The sequence below is a fragment of the Rissa tridactyla genome, chromosome Z (genome assembly GCF_028500815.1).
Source record: "Rissa tridactyla isolate bRisTri1 chromosome Z, bRisTri1.patW.cur.20221130, whole genome shotgun sequence".
Classification (NCBI taxonomy): domain Eukaryota; kingdom Metazoa; phylum Chordata; class Aves; order Charadriiformes; family Laridae; genus Rissa; species Rissa tridactyla.
The window spans coordinates 45,856,824-45,877,059 of NC_071497.1; the positions used below are offsets into that span (position 1 = coordinate 45,856,824).

Consider the following 20,236-nt stretch of genomic DNA (forward strand, 5'->3'; position numbering starts at 1 on the left):
GCCAGATTTACGGGATTGAAGACAAGCTTCCAAGCCATACCAAGAAGGATGAGTTACAGTTTAGGTGGCTCACTGAAATATCTCCACAGCCAAAATCTTTAATTTCAGTCCTGATACAGGGACCAGATCTGACACACAACTCTCAGTACTGGGGCAGCAGGTGAAGCACAATCACAACTGTGACAAGCATTAACACCTGCTTAGCTCTAAGGCAGGAGGTCTGTTTTCACAATAAAAACGTGTCCAAACCCAGCATGATTAGGGCTGCCCTGGTAGGGAGGAAAAGCTGCAAGACAGCATGACCCTACACTGGCAGGGAAGTGCTAACACAGCTCTGGTTTGCCCAGCTACAAAGTTTAGCACCAGAGTTTGAAAGTTTCATACAGTTTCTTTGAAATCCAAAACCAACTGCTTATGCTATGGAAAAATATTTATTCAGTTATACAGCAAGAAGCATTTGTTAATACAATCCCTAGTTTTAGCAATATGTCTCTCAAGTGTCTTCAGTTTATATCATGGAACTAAAACAAAGAATCACACTCAGATTTGTTCATTACATTATAAATTCTAAGCAGTTTAATGGTAATTTCTCTTGTAATAGTTTAACAAGTTTCAACCTTCCGCATGTGATTTCTTCATATCATTTTTGTAATTAATCCATTTACTAAAACACTCCGTTTTTTGCTTTTTATGCATAATGCAAAGGTGGGAGATTGAATTCAAATCCTTCAGAAACGGTACAGCTTTTGTTTTGTCACATCAAATACACATTTATCCTTTAGCTACTCAAAAAAATAAATACATCTTCACAAGCTACTGGTTCTTCCATGTATCTCCTTGCATCTCTTTGATCACACTCCTCCAACCATTCAGTAATCCATCAGTAATTATAACTTCTTAGCTTCTTTAGCCTAAAAGGGACGAATTTATCACAGACTGTCATGAATCCTGGTTTTAAATTATCAAGAGTCCAATTACCAACAGGAATGGAGATACCACTTTCCAATTAAAGTGACTGATTTAATGTAAAACCTTGTAACATTTCACTTTTTAATTAGGTACATCCTTATCAAATACAAAGAGGTTCACCCTCATTTTATTTTCTATCCAGAGAATTAAATACAGCAAACATTAATCATACAACAATATAGCGCCAGACCTAATAATGCTTTTGGCATACTTTGACAACTTCTAATCCATCAGTGTATGATGTCTTTTATTCCTGTTTCATCCAAACATTTATTTGAAAGTCAAGAATAGGCTAAAACTTTTTACATCCAAACATCCCCAGGTACATCTGAAAATATTAAGCCAGTTACAAGTTGAAAAGAAAAACAGGAGTAAACAAAAAAGGAAGAAAATGTAACTACAGAGTGTCAGCTGACACACCGTCAGGACTGTCCACACTGTTGTCCACATGAATTATTTATCCCCACTAGAATTAGAATAAGGATGCAGCAATCCAGACTTCTAATTCTTATTTAATTCTTTTGTGCCAGGTTTAGAGATGGCATCACAATTGCCACAGAAAGACCCTATTGTTGACAAGCAACAGTCTCCTGTGACAGGGTACCTTCCTGATCTACAGTTCTTCTCACCTGGGCTAAAGCACTACTTACTGTGCAGAGCAGGAAGAGAGGGAGTGCACAACCTCCTCAGCAGCTTTCTCTTTTTAGGCCAGGCCTGGAAGAGACGGTGGCCAGGGACTTCTATACCACAAACTAAAGAAAACAGCAGTAGCTGCTTTTGTGAAATCAAACACAAGAACAAGAACCAGGAGAGGGAATAGAGACAACTCACTAGAAGGGGAATCAAAAGCACTGTTCATTGAGAAGAGCTCATCTCACAGAGCCCTCTCTACATGCACAAACTCAGATATTTTACTTCTATTTTTTTAACACCTTTGAATGCCTTAGGAACATTCCTATCGCACAAAGAGAGCCCCTGCTTCCAAACACTGCAATTATTTACCCAGTTTGGAAGTGCTGACGTAAAGGAAACAGACCAGGACTCTCAGCAACCTCTGCTGAAATTCCTCCTCCTAATCTGATGAGGAAAAAGTGGGATTTCTCCATCCATCATGGCTCAATACCTTGATTACATCTTCAGGGATGCAGCCTGGAAGGGTACAACATGGTTAAGTCTGAAACAAATCAAGTAACTAATTCATTCAGCACATGCTACAGTCTTCCCAGCATTCCTGCATCCCCCTCACATGATATTCAGTCAATCACTACCTGCTATTGTAGTCTTCACTCTGCATTTTGCTGTTAAACAACTATTGCATTTCTGGGTTAAAAAAAGTCTTTAATTGACAAGATATTAGGCACAATTCAGAAGCAGCAAAGAGGTTCCCTGTTGGTTCATGAACCAGCTGCATACAGCAGGTGCAAGCTTTTTTGTAATCACATATAAAAGTGTGCATGCTAAGGCAAACACAAGGCTATTATAAAATAGAAAGCTTGACTAACTTTTGGAAAGAGGGATTTTTAACCACAGCTACTGTTAAAAACAAGTACACAAAGTTTGGAGAAAGTAGAATTTTAGAAAATTAAAAAGCTTAATATGGAACCTGAATTAGATCTCCATGATTGGCAGGGCAAAAAGGGTTCTCAAAGCCTTTTCATACTCTTGTTTCTGTGCTAGTTGTAGGAAAGAAAATTTTCAGAAAGAAAACATAGATGAGGAAAGCTTACTTTTTAGGGAAAAGGATGATACTGGAATCTAAAATTTTAATACACATTATGCATGACTTCTCATCCTTCTGAAAGTGAGAAAACCAAAAGCTTCAGAAACATTGGTACTTCACAGCATGCTGTGATTAAGTCTTATTTTCTTCATCTGATTTGTTTAATTACTTTAAGTTACACTAAGTTGACAGAAATCTCAAAACAGTAGTCATAAAATGATGACTTTTCGGATAGGAATGTAACTCAAGCCTAGCACAAATCCACTAACTTGCTGTGAAGTTCCACCAAGAAAGGGACAGGCCATTATTATAATTGTTACCAGTGTACTAGTGTTACATAAAAATCAAAAAATATCAATCCTGTACCGGAGAGTTTACAATCTGAAACCAGCTGCAGTAATACTAAACACTATGATACTAGCAGATAGCTTCCACATACATTACAATAGGAGGCTAATGTCACTATATGGTCATTGGCAGTAAATTCACAGGCTGAGAAGGAAAAAAGCACCTCAAGGGTACTACAGTAGACCTTCGCATACCACAGTTCATTCTCTAGCCCAAAATACCAAAGTCTGGAATAAGCCAGAGGGATCAAGTAAGAAAGCTGGACAAGAAGTGTGATGTAGTGTCAGGAAAAGGCACAGAAGTCAAAACTTGTATTTACTGCAGCTGGGCAAAACTCCACAGACAGAAAGCTACAGAACTGAAGCAATGAAGAGGCAGGGAAAATACTAGAGCTATTAGAAACAGAAGACATTTAAGAAGCTCCAGACAAGAAAGTCTGCTGCACTTTTGGCTAGGAAGTCAGTGCAGAGAAAGCCACAGACCTATTGAGCAGAATAGAGCAATCCAGTTTGGCACAAGTTTAACAAATTAAAAACAAGGTTTTGGTAGAAGCAAAATACGCACACTCCAAAATAAGAATCTAAAATTAAGAACCTAGAGAAGTTTAACATACAAAATGCATAGCCAAATAAAAATCTTATAAATTGATTTAATTACAGGCTCATGTATCTTAGCTTTAAACCAATAAATGATAATATGAAAAAAGGCTCAGTTCTACAGAGACTTTAACCATAATGTGTATTACTAGAAGGAACTTATGCTAATACTTAAGCATGGGAGCAGAAGGCTGAAGGCAAGGTCCTCAAGTTAAGAACACAGTTATTAACTCCTAAATATTGCTGGTGGTATAATGTTGGAATATATCTGATAAACCAACTAGATATTGCTAAAGAACACTTGATGTTAGTTCTCGCTTCACTGTGCGGTCAGACTATTTGTAAATCATTACAAAAAGCTTATGACAAATGTTGCCTCCTGAAGTTTACTGAAAACAAGGCATCACTGAAGAAGTCATTTTTGATTAGAAACATGAAACAGATTCAGACCCATAGCATCTTATAATGCTATTCATGTTTTAACTACACATTAAGAATACTGTTTTGCAAATTTTGGAACCAATCTTGATCAGTCTGGGGATCCTCACCTTCAGTGAGGCCAAGGCTGCCAAGCAATTGCAAGATTGGGCATCAATCCCATGCAGTTAACTAAAATAGCTACAGGAACAAAAAGAAAATATAACTTGTGTGCTACAGCTGTGCAGTACCACAGTAACTTTCAAACCCTTTAGCTTTTATTTCATAGATGTGCAGCACGGCTCCAGCCCATGGGCATTTATGACTGATGCATCTGCATGAAGCTTCTCATGAATGTTGCAAGCTTCTGAACATCTTCTACAGTCACTGCATTATATAAAGAGGCACGGATTCCTCCCACAGATCTGAATTGAAGAGAGGAGGGGAGAAAAAAAATAGAAAGACTTTGTAAAATCTAAAAAAAACGTTAATAACATTCACAGATATGCAAACCTACGCCTACTCCAAAGGGATAAGATTCACATTTTGTATGAATGAGAAGCAACATTTAATTCTTCAAGGCAAGCTTGCAATCTAGAGAAATTCAGTATTTATTAGTTATTTACAGGTCTAACACTGTAGCCATGTGACATTAAAAAGTCATCTTTTTTAATCCACAAACACCACTGAACGTGGGAAGGAACTCTTGCAACCAGGTTGACAAGCCATGTAATTAAAGGCTTTATGACAGAATCTAATGACAGAATCTAACCTCAAGAGTCACGTTCTTTGGCATTTGCAGAGCCAGATTTATCAAATTGGAGAAGAAAATAGAATTAAGGAGAAAGATCTCTGAGCCCCACCACACCTAAGCAGTAGTTGATCCACCAGCAGTCTCTGATTACCATCTCTAGATCGCTATTCCCAAGCGATGCCAAAACAGTATGAGGAACAGCTTATGAGTGAGAAGTGCTGGTAAGTCAAGGCACAGTGTCTGTTGCTGTATCACTGTAGTAACAGTTTATTCTGTACAGGAAAGGGTTTCATCTGACTCTAATACTTACCGATGCCCTTTCAGAGATATCATGTTAAGTTCCACAGCCTTCTCAAGAAATTTCTTTTCCAGTGCTTCATCACCCTTGATACTGCCAATACGGAAAGGGACATTCATTCTGCTTCGGTTCTTTTTCTCCACTGGACACCTAGAAAAGTTGCAGAATGTAATGATTAACCCATTTTGTCTTAAATTTACATTTTCAGCTATATACAATTTCAGGAAGTGAATAATTGCATCTTTTTAGCACCAAAATCATTCCTGCGTAATTGAAAAGAAAGCAAGCAACCTTCCTTTTTTACCCAAGTATAATAACAGAAACAGTAAGTGGAAGGCTTATTAACCCTTCCTGACAAACTCAAAAGTGCCCCAGAGGAATGCAGAGGAGGCTTGTAAACAGACCTCATTAAAAAAACATAATAAAAACTACCACCCCACCCATGGCAGACAGTTCCACTCTCCAGAGTAAGTGAGGTTAGTTACAGTGAACTTTAAGTTTCAAGCAGTTTCTTGTCTTTATCTTCAAAGACTGACACACTTATTTTTACTTAGCTAGTCACAAGTGCTACCAGAATTGAGCTTGGCTCAGCTAAACAGAGATAAAGGAAAAATAAGAACACAACATAAGGAAATTTCCATGGACATTAGAGACTTCTGTTAGTGGGTTTTGTCCACCCTCTACATTACTTATGTTCATGGTTCTGAATAATACTAGACAAGAGATATCTCTAGAATAAACCTTGCATTGTATACATGGCCACAACATGTATCAGGTGCATCACAGCTCAAATAACTTAAAATTCCCTTTAACCTAAAGTAGAAAATTCAAGATACATTTAAAGCAAAAATTCTCTTCAATTATTTTGTGAAGGTAAGAACATGGGAGTGGGGGACACAACACAGATATTTTCTTATGCTTGTAGTTACAAAGGAGATATTTATATATTTTTTTATTAACACAGGAGATCTGAAGCCTGAAGATTTATTCTTTCCTAAGGTTGTGATGTAGATTCTTGCGAGGATTCATTAGGAATAAGTTCTCTCATAAACTGCATGTAAATTTCATACCTATTATCATTCTATTTGACAAAGAATGGGTATAATTCTTCTATTAGTTTTTCCCCTGTTCCTTCGTACAGAGATCTCCATTATGAAGAGAAAAGGAAGATCAATCGTAATATCTGCCTATGCAAATTTTCTTCTTCAGATGCAACCAAGAAAACACTATTCTTGTAAGCATTCCCATATTTGAATATCTGTAGCTACACTACAGTTTTTAGAAGATCCAGTTGCTATTAGGCAATCCAATGTAATGCAGTTAGTGCACAGACTTTGGAAAGCAAACTGAAAATGGCACAGAGCACTTTGTGGAAGAAAGTCTCCATTCACTAAATGGCTTGTTACACTGCTTACCCAGTAGAGTATGCCAGAGATTAGGCAGCACATTTAAGCTGGGAAGGAAGCTTCAGATAAGTCTTCCTTTTAGTCATAGGCACAATAAAAAAAAACCTACAGTCTTAACTGTATTGCTTAATAAGACACATTTCAGTTCACAAAGCTTGCTTTGCCTTCCCAATTGACTATTTACCATTCCATCTGCATTGCATTTCCCACTCACAGCCTTACAGACCATCTTGCCAGAAACAGATTTCTATTTGTCACAAAATTTTTTTTTTTTTTTTTGAAAGCTTCATTTGCTTACTGACATTTACAAAAACACCCTCAGGATTTCAGTTGAGTAGGATCACAATCCTGATCAGGACAATGCTAAAGGCAAAGCTGTTCTCATTAGCTAGATGGATAAGCAGAACGTATTAAGTATTACGATGAAACTACACCCCTGCCAATTATGGTTGCAGCCAGCTTTACTTTAAAATCCACATTTAATTTGCCCTACCCTAACTCTGATTTGAAAGTTAATTAGGTCCCAAAACAGTTGGTTTTATACCAAAGGTAGAAGAAAATATTTTGTAGTTTCATAGTCAATTCCTAGTTTGAGCTTGGCAAGTATTAGGATTATTCTGAATTACAGCATCAACCTTTAACTCAATATATTTTTGGTCCTATGAGCTCAAAAGTACCTTGCAACACTAAGTAAAAGTCAGAGGGTTAAATCTGCTTTGGAAAACCATCAAAAATAACTGAACTTTACATAAAGAAAATTTTTTAAATTTTGACCATATCTAGGTATGATCTTCCTCTTTCTATTTCACAAAGTGCAAAGTGTTTCTGAACTTTGCACAATTAGCTAATAAATATGCTCTGCTTGACAGAGAAAAAGAACACTCTGACTACCGAAAGAGATGGTAGGAAGAATACGATGCAAAAGTGGTCTCTACAACTTCTTACAAGCCACTTTGTATTTCCCTGGCCTGTATTTCCCTAAGATTCAGTAAGCATACAAGCCAGAATCCGTGTATCTGGTTTTTGTACTCTTCTAGGCTCCTGAATTTTATTACGTTTAGAACATATGTTATTAATATGCTTCACAACTTAGCCATACAGGATAACTTGAAATAGCTCTTGCTACTGGAATGAGACTCATCCTTGGATAGTTGTCAAGGGAATGGTTTGCACAGATAATTCCTGTAGGATTCCTCAAAATTTCTACATACTGAAAAGGTAACCTGAAAAATATGCCACAATCAGACTCTTAAAAGTTATGAATATGTTTGGATCTGCAACAAATATTGAAACCAAGGGAAAAGCATAGCAACTTACACATAGAATCCATTAGATTTGTCTATAATATCATAAATCATTCGTGATTTGATTAAACTAAGTTTATCCATAGCTGCAGCTCCGCCATTGTTCTTTATCCATTCCAGTACCAATCCCATGATATAAATACTGCAAGAGGAAAGAACATTTTCAGTCAGGTTATTTAAAAAAGACACACCACAGAAAAAATAACAGTCCTGTTTAATAGCCCACAAGATGTTTCGGCAACAAAATGTTATATACGGTTTTAGGGTGCTTAAGATTAACAATTCAATCTGGACTATTTTACTAATTATGACAATTACAAGCAGGTAATGTTTTTTGGACACAGATGAAGTATCCTGAAATTCAAATGCTACACAAATCTGCTGGACCAAACTTAATCCTTTGTACCACAGAAGGACAAGTCCTGCAGGTTTCCTGCAGCCCTGCCAGGCTCCCAAAGACATTCCCAACATGCTGCACAGACCACCAGTTCACTGACCACACAACTGCCTGTCAAGTCCTAGAAAGAGCCAGAGTTAGCATAAAAGTTAGTAGCATCCACCCTGGGCAGCTGCTCAAGCAAAGATGCAGGGGTGAATATACATACATTAATAACGACAGAAATCTAATCCCATTTTCACAAATGTTAAATAAAAACTATAGTTCCATTTCTGCCTAAAAAGACCTTTTTCACCACATGAACAGTGAAGTTTGGCAAAACAAATGATGATGTATTACACTTAATTATTCATTACCATTCAAGTTCTAAGCAGAGATCTGGAAGCCTACTGGCATCACGTGGCTTGGGACCAAGTATTTCAATGCTAGTTACTAAGCGCAACATAAAAAAATCCCCCAGGCCTTTTGCCTTTGTGCTTTTGCTACAAAACTCAGCTTGTTCAAGTTCAGGCATTTCCCACGACTGCAACACTTTACATAATAAACTGTTCACAAGTTTTTAATGGCATATTTCCAAAAAGTTTGCTTTTATTAATCCCTTCATTACAGATTCCAAGGGAGTGCTCAGAGAACATTACCCTACAAGTTTCCCTAACACAAAATTTAGCAGGAGGCTGTTTTAAACTTTGCTACTTTTAATTTCTCAGTGGATGCCAGCATCAAATCCTTGAACACTGCAGAAAGACTGCAGGATAATGGAGGTTACAGACTGTCTTTTATGCAAAGCACCTTATAGCTTTGAGAGAACAATCTTGCCACCTTTATGACAGCACACTGCCAACTACCCCAATGTAAACTATTTCAGTGAATTATAGCCTAGGCCGTTGCCAAATACGCAGGCCACATCTACCTCTTTCCCTCACTTCCTTGCATGAAGATTCTTGGACAAGAAAGATTTAATGACATCAGCCTTAGAGTCATCAACAAAACCCAGCCAGCTGAAGTCTTTTACCCTTCTTTCATGTCAGTTAAAATAATGTTTCCGGGGCAATTTTAAGTGCAAAATAAACCCTTGGAGCTTGGAAATGAGACTTTTATAGGAAATTCATTGTTAATTTCAGCAGAACAGATTTGGGTCAAGAAGTCAAGCTCTGTAGCACCAAGAGGTTAAAGCCATTAGCATCACCTTAATTTAATTTAACATCCTGCTGGAGTAGCTTTTGCTAATTCAGTTAATATTTCCTGCCTGTTTGCCAGCAAACTATTAGAGAGTGCAAGGAAAGGAGTAAAGAAAGAGAGAACTAAGAAGCTTTGCCAGTTCCTTACAAAAACTGAAACAGGCATTTAGAGCTAAGCCAAACAGATGTGCACCCTGCCAACATTTCGGTGTGCGTTACATTCTGGATTCTGCAGTGTACTCCAATGTGGGTCTGCAGCATGCCGTGAAGTCTGGCAAGACAGTGACCAGAAAGTCCAACTTCATTTTCTTCTCCCTTAATCTACGACTACCCTGTTAACGTCATTAGCAGACACTGAGTTATAGCTAAGGCAGCACTTTTTTTTCAGAAGTTCTTTGCAGTGACTAAAATAAAGCTGAAGAGTTTAATCTGTTTTGCTTTTCAAACCAGAGGAGCAATACTATGTTCAGTCCTGAGATTAAGTGGAACTTTGGTTTTTCAAATGGAAATAGCTTTGTACTTGGAAAACATGAATGGCTGGATTTAAAACCCAGCACGTACAAGTACACAGTGTCCAAAACAGTATGTGTGACTCGGCAGTCGGAAAAATAATTGATCATGAAACAGAGGCTTTATCAATCATTGGGGGAAAAAGACACATACTGTCCACATTACAAAGCTACATTCAGAAAGAAGACAAAAGTCTGGAAACATTTTAAGGTTAATTCTTGTCTTAGACACCAGCCCTGAGGAAACTAGGGGTACTCAGCCAATAGGGCAGACGGGCTGACAGCAAGAGTACTACATACTCTACAGTATGCATGTGAAAACTAGTTGTGCATTGTAAAGTCTAAAATAGACATATGCTCACAAGATTTACTGTTCTTTTGATAACTCTCTCTGTCATTGCAATAGTAAACCCCATAGTGAGAATCAGCAGATTCAAAGATACAATTAGTACCACTTAAAATTCTACTGAATTTAAGTAAGTGATGGCATTAAGGTAGGCTTTACACACAGAAATCACTGTACTTTATACCTATACAGTGCATTTGATATCTGTTGGACATCAGTAGGCAACTTAAGTTTGCAAATTCTGGCATGTACAAAAAAAAAAGCTATAAAAGCTGAGATTAAACATCAACAATATAAGATTGCACTATCAAGTTACCTGAATCAAAAAGAAACCTTATCTTTAAAAGTTGAAATCATTATTTTCAAAGTAATTAAAGATACTTCTGGAAAAAAGAACACCTGGTTTGAAGATTTTCTTTTTTAAAATAACCATTTGGTGGACATTGGTACAAAAATGCGCCAGATTAAGAATAGGTAAATACTAGTGGCTCAACACCTAAATATTCCAGTAGCAAAGCATCATTTCACTAGCTATCACAAGCTATGAGATACTAATTTTAAAAGAGCAAGCTGTAGTCTGTTCTGCTTCTTGCATATATGAAATCACCAGGTACATGACAATTTTATGATATTGGTTGCTAGCAATGATTCTGAAGCTACACCAATTTTATTTTTGGATTCCAAGTCAGACACTGAAGTTGTACTTAAATAAGGAACGTTCTACTAAGAATAAAGCAAAGCAATGATTAAATGCCTTTTCAGAAAAAATAAAAAAATATTTTACAGGGATCTGGTGGTTCAATTGCTGAGAACAACGTCAGGAAAAAACTGAATCAAATCTGTACTGAGTGTTCAAGAAGCAAGATTAAGTGCCAAATTACCTACTGGCAATGATAGAAGCATCACCATTGAATTGATCAGAGTTGTGTTCATGCAAGTCAGAATTGGATCCTGAAACTTCTACACCAGAGTTATGACAATATAATATTTACTTCTGAAAATACTATGTCCTTTATGGCAGAGTCCCACAGAACATCAAAGCCTATAACAGTCACATGGCTGGACACTTCCCATGTTTTCAAAGGAATCATGTGAAACAGCAACATATCAGTGACTTGAAAGCAAATACTGAACTTCTGAAACTTTTCTCGGTAACAGCAGCAGATGGCAGTGCTGTAGCTTTCCGAATAAGAGATACTGAATAGTTGGCTAAATTACCTGTAGCATGGTGGAGTGTTATACAAAGAGCCGTTCGTTGCTTGTGTTTTGTAATCCAGTACTACAGGGCATTCTTTCAGTGCAAATCCCAGCAAGTCCTCACGTACTATTACAACAGTAACTCCAGCACAGCCAACATTCTTCTGAGCACCAGCAAAAATCACTCCAAACTTTAACAGAAAAAAGAAAAGAACACTTTGCTACATGCATTGACTAGTAGATCTTATAACTGAGTCATACACTAGTATCGTTATACAACAGGAATACAACTCAGCTGACCAGCTTGGAGAATGTGTTGAAAATAGGCAAACTCTAGGTTAGAGAAGAGTTACAAGCTCTGATTTCAAAGTGCACTTACAGCTACCATTGTTATCCCATGTATGTCTATTATCAGAATCATGTATCTTCATTCAACTGAGGAAGATCATCACAACAAATTTCCCAATGATTTGCTAAATATTTATTTAGTAGCCACAAATAATTCTCAAGACAGCCTGTCGCCATTTCACACTACTCCAAGAAAATTTACTAAAATAAACTAATACATAGATCACAGTATTTTCAGCCAATCTGGTATTTCAGAACAGGCATCATATAATACACCTGTTCAAAGAGGCAGATCAGAAAAGGCCAAGATCAACACACTAATAATTGCCCCTTATTTTTGCTATAGACAGGTAAGAAAGGTCAGACGCACCACTTCACTAGTGAGTAACAGTTCCCACTTATAACACACTTTACAAACATAAGTAAGCATTATGTTCTGCAACTGTATTATCTATGAAACAGACACAGTAATGGTGAGGCACAGGAACCTTTAGCAGTTTGAAAGGGGTTACAGATTTTCCACATTAACAGGCAGGATCAAAAATTCTGATTCACAGTATCCCTGCTATAGCCATATACACTATCTACAGACTAAATATGATTCAGAAAATATCTTTTTCAGCTACAGCATTAGTGAAGACCACAGGAGACAAACAATCTCGGACAGCTATTAACATGAACAATGTCAACATAGTTCAATGTTTGTACTTAAAAAAAAAAAGAGACAGATAAAGCTTGAAATTTCAATGTCTAAATTCCAACATTTGTCTCCACCATCAGATACCCAATTAAGAAATTTTATTTCCTTAATTCCACTGCTCAGCATCTCTAGCCATCCGGACATTTCAAAGTGCCTAATTATATGCATTCAAGTTCAAAAATGCTTTGTGCAGCCACTGTGTCCAATACTGTACCTTGGAAACATCCACAGGTCTGGACAGGAAGTTTGAGGACATATCACAAACTAAGACTGCTCCTTTGACATCAGGTACAAAGTCAAACTCCACACCATGAACAGTCTCATTAGCACAGTAATAGACATAAGATGCATTTGGATTAAGATTCCATGTACTTGGGTCAGGAATGTCTGAGACAGACGGAAAAAAAAAGCCAAAGGTCACTAGAGACAAGTAACTTTCCTGGCATGCAATTTTACTTGAACACGGGAATTCAGTGCAAACCCAGAACAATTTTGCAGCATGAAGTATTAATTGTCTTGTTACCAGGAAGATATCATTTATCTGCAAAGAAAATACACCAGTGCATTCCCAAAATTTTGTGGCGAGCCATCATTAAACTGGCAAACACCCTTCCAGTTTTCAGCCCTTACTCCTCAAGGGATTTTCATCATGTTTTGAATCCCAGACCACAAACTACTGCCCTAGGGATCCAAAACACCATTTCAGAGGAACTCAGGCACTGGTTCCAACAATCCTCCTGATGCCTTTGGAACCACTGAAGCACACAAATTCTCACTGGCAAAGTTCCCTAAAGCTGTGCTTCTGTGCATCCCCAGAAACATTTCAGTCTTGTCCAAGCTGAACGTAACCTACCTACCATTTAAGCTTTGCAACTCATTTACAAAACTAAGATTTCCTCTGTCAACAGGCAATATACAGGCATGCCCTGACAGCACAGAACAGGTTTTGCACAGAACAAATGGTTGCTCTTCCTTTCTTCTCTCTTCCAAAACATGAGGAGGAAGAAATGCTGCTATTGCCTCCACCATTATTTACTGCCTTTCCCCTTATCTACAGCTACCAAATGGTGAATATGCTCACCGAGACTGGTAAGTGTCAGGTTCCATTCCTTGTTGTGCCTCATAGGATATAAATTTATCTTCCAACTTACTATACTAACTGGTGATTAGAACACTAACTCGTATGGGGATACTCTTTGTCTTTCCTGTTGCCACTCTTCCCAGTTCAAACACTATAATTAGGACCAGAGGGAAGAAAAGTAAGTGTGGCTGGCAGGAGTAGAAACCAGAACTTGTATTTCTGCTCCAAGAATTATTTATGTATATCCATTGACAAATTATGCACTTAAAAAGTTCTTGAAACACACTCTCATAAAAATTCCCAATGCCTTAATTACAGTTAACGACCTTCTTCCTTCTAACCTGTGGTCATTCAGATTATGTCACATCCAGTAACAAGCTTCAAGAGGAGGAGCTGAAAACACCCCTTCTATTCCAGAGCCAACTGCCTATTCCAATACATGGGTGGGGAAGATAAGTACCTGGGAACCCTTGAAAGAAGGTAACAGAACGCAGGTCTTTAATCTCCCCAGCCACTAAGGTCAGCACCCTAGACATACTTCTAAATTTCAGAACAATGTCATTATTGGGTGTACCCGAAAATGAAATACCTTGCAATATCCCTGCAAATAGCTTAAGAGCTCAGTTAACTAAAAAAAGGAAAGAAAAAAAAAAAAAAATCAGACAGCCCAGACCATTTCCCTCCAATACACATTTGCTTCCTGCTACTTATTTTCTGCTCAGTCTAGTTTCACTATTCTTTTCCAGTGGAGACAGTTAAACCATCTAACACATATCCCAGTGATGAACATGGAGAGACGTGGAAGGCAATCTTTTGAGTGCTGGGCAGTCAAGTCTATAACTAGTTAATATTCAGTAACCCAACAGCTGAGTTGAACCAATTTTCAGAGTGATTCTAAAAGCTAAGCATTCACATGGATGGATGTAATCATCAACTTACTTGTATAGGCTCCTAGTTTTGGATGAACAATATTCACTTTGGCATACTTCTCTGCTTCTTTAGCTGCTTTTGCTGACCAAGCTCCAGTAACCACATAATCTGCATGTCTTCCCTCCTTTAAACCGATAAGATTAAGTGGGACTGCACTGAACTGACCAGATCCACCTCCTTGGAGGAAAATGACTTTGTAGTTTTCTGGTATATTTCTGCATGCAAGAAATAACCATTTATATTATTCCCAGAAGACAAAGGATGCATACTACTTGATATTATACATTTAAGAGCAACTGAGGAAGAACACTGTCATTTTAGAAGATTCTTTGCCAAGAGATTAGACAAAACCCCATTAATTTATTTCAGCACTGGTATTGAGTAACAACTCAAGTATTAGGAGTAATGCTATACATGTTACTGATAAAAATTTGCTGAAAACAAGCTTCCCCCCCCCCTTGGATAGGATTAAACAAGTTTACTCTTGGGTAGCTCTACTATCATAGTACACACAAACTTGAAAATTAGTCCAGCAGAATTAATGTTAACTTGTAATTTTGTCTATTGCTAGCTTCGTGGCTTTTCTGTCAGGCTAAGAGCTTCACACCAAAGTGCCCACAGTAGAATTCAGCATTGATACCCTTCAATTTGGAAGTGCAACTGTACAGTAAATTGTACTTGCAAAGCAAGTGCCATAAGGAGTTGTTCATACAGTTCCCCAAAATTACTTCTTCAAACTATTAATTTAAAAACCCCTCTGTCAATAATTCTGGCTGTGACTGAGAGTCAGCCTTGATACTATATGATCATCATTATTAACTACTATAAGAACATTAGTTCTAATACACCATATATTTATTTCAAACTTTTAAATTTGGGTCATACTACAAATAGGAAAAAGGCTTCTGATCAGTGATTCTAACACACATCCATAGAGTTTATGTTAGTAAAATCAGACTGACAAGTAATGTACAGATCACCTCTACCACTAGAGAACGTATTTCTACTGTTTCCGCTCATTTCTTGAGGAAAGATGCTGCCTTTCATGAATTCTATGAAGGTGGCAAAAATTAAGATTTCAGAGGAAAGTCAACTAGTCAGTATACAGTAGATACATAAAGAGCCTCTTAGCCTCATAGAAGCCCTTTCTCACATTCAAATAAATCCGCTTCAGACAAAGAAAACACCAATGTCCTCTCCAAGACTATTACTCTATCAGACACAATATCTAAACAAAAAACCCACCACACAAACAGCTGCTTTCAAGGAAGGGTTTCCACATTAGTCATTATTCATGCAACTGGCACAAGCATAAACCAAAAATAAGCAGAAAGTAATTCACTTACAGCAATTCACGCAAGAGACTTTCAGCTGTATTTAAAATTTTTGTGAAATCAGCAGTCCGATGGCTCATTTCTTGGGTGGAAAGGAAGAAGTAGTAACATGAAACAAAATGGTAATACATGAACGCTATTTAAAAATTGTGTTAAGCTTTAAACCTTTTACACTACAGACCCAAAATGCTTAAAGGCTGCCACTCCCAGTTCCAAATCATACTGTTTTTGCTGAGCGTTCCTAAATACCCATAGAAGACTTATACCTCCAGCCTTGTCCAGATCCAGGCAAATCCAGTCCACTCACATTTGGCATTCACATGACTTTACTACCCCCAAGAACAACTACATCTGTGCAAAAAAAAATACTGCCTAGAAAGGCATAAGTTTTTCTTGTTCTACAGATGTTTTCTGCTACTAATGCCATCAGAAGTATAGAGTAAGGTACAGGGTTTGTTTTATTCTTTTAATTTTAACAAGGCTTCTTCATGCAGTAATCCTAATTAAATGTTAAAAGGAATTAGTATTAAGTGTCCTTATTATATCCATATTCTTTCTTCCATCTGTAAGAGTATACAATTTAAACATGAATCACAGTCCTGCAGAGAGGGACACTGCACATTCTACTTTTAGCAACCAAATAGTTTCACAGGACTAGCAAAACACCAACCATCTTCTTGCATGAAATTTTTGTGCAACTGAGGCCAGAAAGCCAGTCAGCTACCGATATGGCACAGAAGACACTTCCTCCTTATGAAAGGACAGCATTGCCTTCCTGATGGGAAGGATGCTATACAACAAATACTCATGAAGCATTTTGCCACATAGAATATAAGATACTATATATGGTATCTATATAAATATATACACACATGTATAGTATGTGTATATCTGTGTATACATTCCTGAAGATCCAAAAGTACTAATGTTTTACATATTATTAGTTAACTTTTATGTCTCTGGTCCTTTGTTTTAGATCACTAAACATCTGGCTATGTATCATTTTTATGGTCTCCCGCTGAATAGTAGTATGAAGAAGTATTCTCTGGACATACCTGTTACCAGAATAAGGTATTAGAAAAGAAAAGGAGATGAAATACCAAGATCAGGAACTCTTATTAAACATTGACATTCTGAAAAATATAGAATTTTTAAAGTCTTACCAAGAACACTTATACCAAGTCCCTTGTAGTCCACCAATTCTTTCTGTGCTTCTAATAATACCTAACAAAAGAAAAAACTCACAAATAAATTAAGGGACTTTTCCATTATCTGGAGTCACTGATGCATCATGTGTATGCCAGCTGTTCCACATTGCAATAACCTGACACTTGGCAAGTGATATTAACAGAAGTATAGTCACCAATATAATTTTGTTGCATCCAGTAGCTGAAGGCTTTTCATAAGATAGCATGATAAAATCATACACTTGTTGTGGAGACCATGTTTTATTTCAACAGTTACATTTCCAGATTTCAGAATGATTTCTAGGAGCTGGATGAAACTCCCAACCTTTTACAGAACACTTAATGTTTATATGCGTACTCTTTTTAATCAGGCATCTTAACTCCTCATCCCTACCCCTCCACCCTGTGTTCTTTCACTTGACTTCTGCAAAGAGGACAACCAAGTTATTAAGGAACACAAAGAAGAAAAGTCAGCTTGAGGAATCAGATACCTCAAGCTGACCCAACAGGACAAGGCCTGGTTTCATTGAATAAAGTCCTGCATTTTTTGAAGATGAGCCTTCTCTATGTTATTCAAAGTCAAGAAATAAAGCAAAATTTTGAGGCAGCCAGGAAACACAGATCACTCCTAGGAGCCCTGGCCAGGTCATCTGCTGCTTCAGCCTTCCATTTTTCTTTCTTCTCCCGTAGCTCTCGCATATCAACAAAGTGTTGATAAGAGTCTAACCATCAGATCTGGAGCTTCCAATTTCAGCACACTCACGTGTGAGAGCCAGAACATTTTTAGTTCCTCCTTAAGGAAGAAGGAGGAGAGGAAGCCCCAGTAGAAAAGCATGCACCCAGGATCTGCCAAGAAACCTCATGCTCTGGACAGTGCAGGAACAAGAAATCTACCTTGCTGACAGGGTATCTGTTATGGCCCATCAACTGTAACAGCTGGTGACTGACAGGTCAACAGAAAAAAACTGTCCTGCTTTTTATGTTAGAGATTGTGAAGTTTTAACCACTGTGCTGCATGTGCAAGCTTATTCATGCCAGAGAAGGGGGGAAAAGTCAAAGGGAACACACAGACTATTAGAAAGTGCTTGTTAAACTGCTCGATAAGATAGTTCTGTTAGTAACATCCTTTATCTGACAATCTGCACATGCCTTACAATAGACATCTGATATGCCATTTTAATGGCCATGAAGAGCTCTGTCCACCTTCTTGCTCCAGCGAGTCCGAGTGCTCCATATGCGGCATCAGCCCACAACCAAAGTAAAAACAATAGAGGTGACACAGGAGTCCATGTAAGGGAACTGCATTTGCAAGAGGGGAAAACAGGTTAATAATATGGAGTTCAGCTATGCGCTCCTCAAACCCTACACCCAGTCCTCAGAACTCACTGATAGTGCAGCAGTTCCAACAAGAGCCCCTTTCAGACCAAAAGGTTCAAGACAGAACAGGGAATTTCTTCGCATACACTATACAAAGGATGTTTCCATGAGAAGAGAAATGGAAAAAAAGCCTGCAGTGTGCTTCCCTAAAAAATTTGTTAAAGAAATAACACATAAAATAATGAAGAAAACTATGAAGGAAACTAAGAAAAGAACAAAAACCTTCCACAATATATAACTCTTAAGTTCAAAGTCAGGCACATACAATCTGGCAGAAGCCATCCCCTCTCCGTATGTAACTGGATAATCCACGGCTGCTGATGCAACTTTCCAGAGGGTTGAGTCTACGCTACCCTCATTATCATTTTTTAAGTAAAGACTTCTCAGGGAATGTTATTTAGCAGCTGAGAAATAATATACACAGCATAGCTACCCCTGCAGCTCCGAGGGCTTTCTTTCCATCCCAAAACTGGTACAGCACTCGATGAATGGCCATATGATCAGAGTCATAAAAAAATCTGGGAGAGCCGCCCTAAAACCACATTAGGGTGCATTTCCAAAAAACCCCCACTAACTTACCGCGGCAGTTAATTGTGTGGAAAGAGGAGGGAAGAACTGAGGTTTCACTGCTACACCGGCAACGCTTTTTATGACTATTTACTCGAGCTTCCAGTTTCAGCCAGCGCCCGTGGAAGCCCCCGGGGAGCGGGGCTGGGAGGCAGAACGCCCCCACCACTGCCTCAACGCCTCAGCCCAGCCGAGGCCCCCCCCTCAGCGCGCCGGCAGGGCCGCCCGCCCCGGCGCCGGTGGGACCAGGACACCCCCTCAGCCCTCCGCAGTGCCCCTGCCCGCGCCGGAAAGGGCCCCCAGCCCCTACTCACGGAGCGCGGCAGCTTCGCCGGCCCGGCCCCAAAGTTCGCCACTTGCCGCCCGCACTCCATGATAGCGCCGCTCCTGCTGCTCCTGCTCGCTCCGCCGCCGACCACCGGCGGGCCCGCCGCCGCCGCCGCCCATATAAACCCCCCGCCGCCCGCCCGCCCATTGGCTCCTGTCACATACACCCAGGGGGCGGGGCTTGAGGCCGGCGCGGCCCGCCCATTGGCCACACCCCCTCGGGCAGCGCCCCCGCCGCCCATTGGCAGGCAGCGCGTGCACGAGGAGGCAGCGTGATCAGGCCGGAGGCGGGGCGGGGGCGGGGCGCGGCGCGAGCGGGTTGTGGCGCGCGAGGCGGCCGCGCCCCCGCCCCCGCCCACCCCCCGCCCCCGGGCGGATCGACCTCCGCGACAGCGCCACCGCGGGCACCGGCACTGGCAGCGGCACGGGCGGGGGGGCTTCTGTCACACGAATGAGCCAAAAACGGTGGGTTCCGGGGAAGGACGCAAAGGGATGAAGGGGATTTCAGCGTGCGTGGCCGGGGAGGCGTGTACACAGAGCCGTGGGCGCGTGGGTGGATAGATAGGTAGGTAGGTAGATGGGTAAAGGGAAGGATATGGATGGATGGATGGATCAATGGATAGATGAACAGATAGATAGGTAGGTAGGTAAGTAGGTAGGTAGGTAGTTGGATAGATCAATGCTGGATAGATGGGTGGATAGATAGATGGGTGGATAGATGGATGGATGGACGGATGGATGGATGGATCGGCAGATGGATAGATAGATGGATGGATGCATAGATGGTTAGATCAATGGATACATGAATAGATGGATGGGTGATAGAAAGATAGGTGGATAGATAGACGGATAGATCAATGGGTGGGTAGATAGATGGGTAGATGGATGGATGGATGGATGGATGGATGGATGGATGCATAGATTGGCAGATGGATGGATGGATAGA

At 39.4% G+C, this 20,236-nt stretch overlaps 1 protein-coding gene across 1 annotated transcript; it reads right to left on the minus strand.

Annotated features, from left to right (window-relative positions):
• Window positions 1–412: 412 nt before the first annotated feature.
• PSAT1 (phosphoserine aminotransferase 1) lies at window positions 413–19,377 on the minus strand. Its single transcript, XM_054186467.1, has 9 exons — window positions 19,278–19,377; window positions 16,996–17,056; window positions 15,845–15,914; window positions 14,508–14,713; window positions 12,702–12,874; window positions 11,461–11,630; window positions 7,826–7,954; window positions 5,115–5,252; window positions 413–4,475 (listed from the first exon to the last, which is right to left on the minus strand). The coding sequence occupies exons 1-9, from the start codon at window positions 19,335–19,337 to the stop codon at window positions 4,370–4,372; spliced, it is 1,113 nt and encodes a 370-aa protein (XP_054042442.1). The 5' UTR covers window positions 19,338–19,377; the 3' UTR covers window positions 413–4,369.
• Between the last annotated feature and the right edge of the window lie 859 nt (window positions 19,378–20,236).

Excerpts from the sequence above, each read along its gene's own strand:
- PSAT1 (XM_054186467.1), bottom strand. The coding sequence starts at position 19,337 with ATGGAGTGCGGGCGGCAAGTGGCGAACTTTGGGGCCGGGCCGGCGAAG. Across the intron at positions 15,915-16,995 it reads ACTTGGTATAAGTGTTCTTG|AAATGAGCCATCGGACTGCT; the intron begins GTAAGACTTTAA and ends TTTCCACCCAAG. Across the intron at positions 7,955-11,460 it reads AACACTCCACCATGCTACAG|TATTTATATCATGGGATTGG; the intron begins GTAATTTAGCCA and ends TTCCTCTTGCAG.